Source organism: Vigna radiata, chromosome 5, assembly GCF_000741045.1.
Source record: "Vigna radiata var. radiata cultivar VC1973A chromosome 5, Vradiata_ver6, whole genome shotgun sequence".
NCBI classification, from domain to species: domain Eukaryota; kingdom Viridiplantae; phylum Streptophyta; class Magnoliopsida; order Fabales; family Fabaceae; genus Vigna; species Vigna radiata.
This window is the reverse complement of record NC_028355.1, coordinates 29,437,012-29,438,766: the sequence shown is the minus strand read 5'-3', so window position 1 is coordinate 29,438,766 and position 1,755 is coordinate 29,437,012. Positions and strand designations below refer to the sequence as shown.

The following is a 1,755-nucleotide window of genomic DNA, read 5'->3' as shown; positions in this document are numbered from 1 at the left end:
AAATTAAACAAAATCAAATTTAATAATTATATAATTAAGTATTTAATTATATTATCTATTAAGTATTTAATAATTTAATTATATTAATTTAATAATTAAGTATTTAATCATATTATCTATTAAGTATTTAATTATATAATCTACTATTTACCGCAGAAGTTATAATTAAAACATAACAATCATCGTTATTTTCTTGTTTGAATAATAAGAAGACAAAAACATCAAAAAAGTTGAATTTGATAACTTTGGAGAGTCGTGTGGAACAGGGTAGTCTTTGCCTCTTTCACAGGTTGTTAGAATTATTGGTTAGTGTGAGTTGTGTATGAGTTTAATAGTAGAATAATTACTAAGTCTACTTATGTTAGTGTGTAGTTAGTAGGACTGAAGTAGGGATAGTGTGATGGGTTATGTCTAATGATGTATCTAGCAGTGTAGGACAGCCCCTTACCTTCCATCTCCCTGTTGTATCACCTCAAGATTATATGTTTATCCGTCTTAAATTTAACACAGGTTTTATCATCTTTCTGTGATCTCTCTGTGCCCTTACCAAAAAAGAAAGAGAGAAATGGAAGCAGCATGGGCAACAACTGTGACTATCATAGTGATACTTGTTCTGATATGGGCATGGAAGATTTTGAACTGGTTATGGTTCAAACCAAAGAGGCTTGAAAAACTGCTAAGAGAGCAAGGCTTTCAAGGCAATCCGTACAAGCTTTTTGTTGGAGACAGCAAGGAGTTTCTCAAAATGAGAAAGGAAGCCTTGTCCAAACCCATGAATCTCTGTGATGACATAGCGCCACGTGTTTCTTCCTACATGCATCATATTGTCAACACACATGGTATTTTTCGATTCTTTTCTTGCAGTTTTCATCTATCTACCTAATTTTTACAATTCATACTCATGCGCCCCTTTTCTTTTCTAATGTTCTACATCTAGTGACTGTATTTTATAGTCCATTTTTCAGTGTATTGTGTTTGTTGGGTTTATGTTACATGATCTTTGAGGAGTTGTATATGGGGTGCTAATTTTTGTTACAGAAATTTAGATAGATTAAAGTTTAGAAAATTCGCACAAAACAGGGGAAAGTTCAGAAAAGAAGTTGAATTCAATTTGATGGTGGCTATGGATAATGTCTTCCTTTAAACCTCCAATTGCATTCTCAGTGTAGCGAAAAACATGGCATCTTGTTAAGAAAAATAAAACATATCAAGGGAAAAGAAGAATAACATATCAGTTTCCTTTCATTGATTTGAATGTGTACAGAACATATAACCATTGTGCACACTTGCTAATGTAACAGAATAAAAATGCACTAGAAACAAACCCCAGTCAGGACATAACAGATTATTGGTGTGTCAGTAATCAATTTCATCACTTTGTTTCCAAAAGGTGCTCCCTGCATTGGCCAACGTACCAGATTATGATGAATTGGGGACGACAAATGATGAAATATTAACTAATATATGGTGATGGATATTATGCTGAGATGATATTTCCTATAAACTTCAACAGAATATAGGGGTGAATACATGATATTNAGCTTATTTTTCCATCTTAATACACTTTAAGGAGTGCATTCATTGTGTACCAAAAGGTTCCCATGGTTTCTAGTTCATCTCTAATGAGAACAGTCCGCATACAAAGTAGCATAGCATGTCCTCTTAATTCCTGATTTTTCTTTTCCTTTTATATGTTATCCTTAGTGTGGAACTGTTTGAACCTTACCAATTGCCGACGGTATGCAGGTAAGAACT

At 33.1% G+C, this 1,755-nt stretch overlaps 1 protein-coding gene across 1 annotated transcript in view; it reads left to right on the top strand.

Moving 5' to 3' along the window:
- The first annotated feature begins 326 nt into the window (after positions 1-326).
- The window catches only part of LOC106760579 (cytochrome P450 CYP72A219-like), a 3,929-nt gene continuing 2,500 nt past the window's right edge, over positions 327-1,755 (top strand). The window contains exon 1 of the mRNA XM_022780260.1: positions 327-874. Coding sequence (XP_022635981.1) covers positions 566-874 — 309 coding nt within the window. The 5' untranslated portion in view covers positions 327-565. The remainder of the gene's footprint in view (positions 875-1,755) is intronic.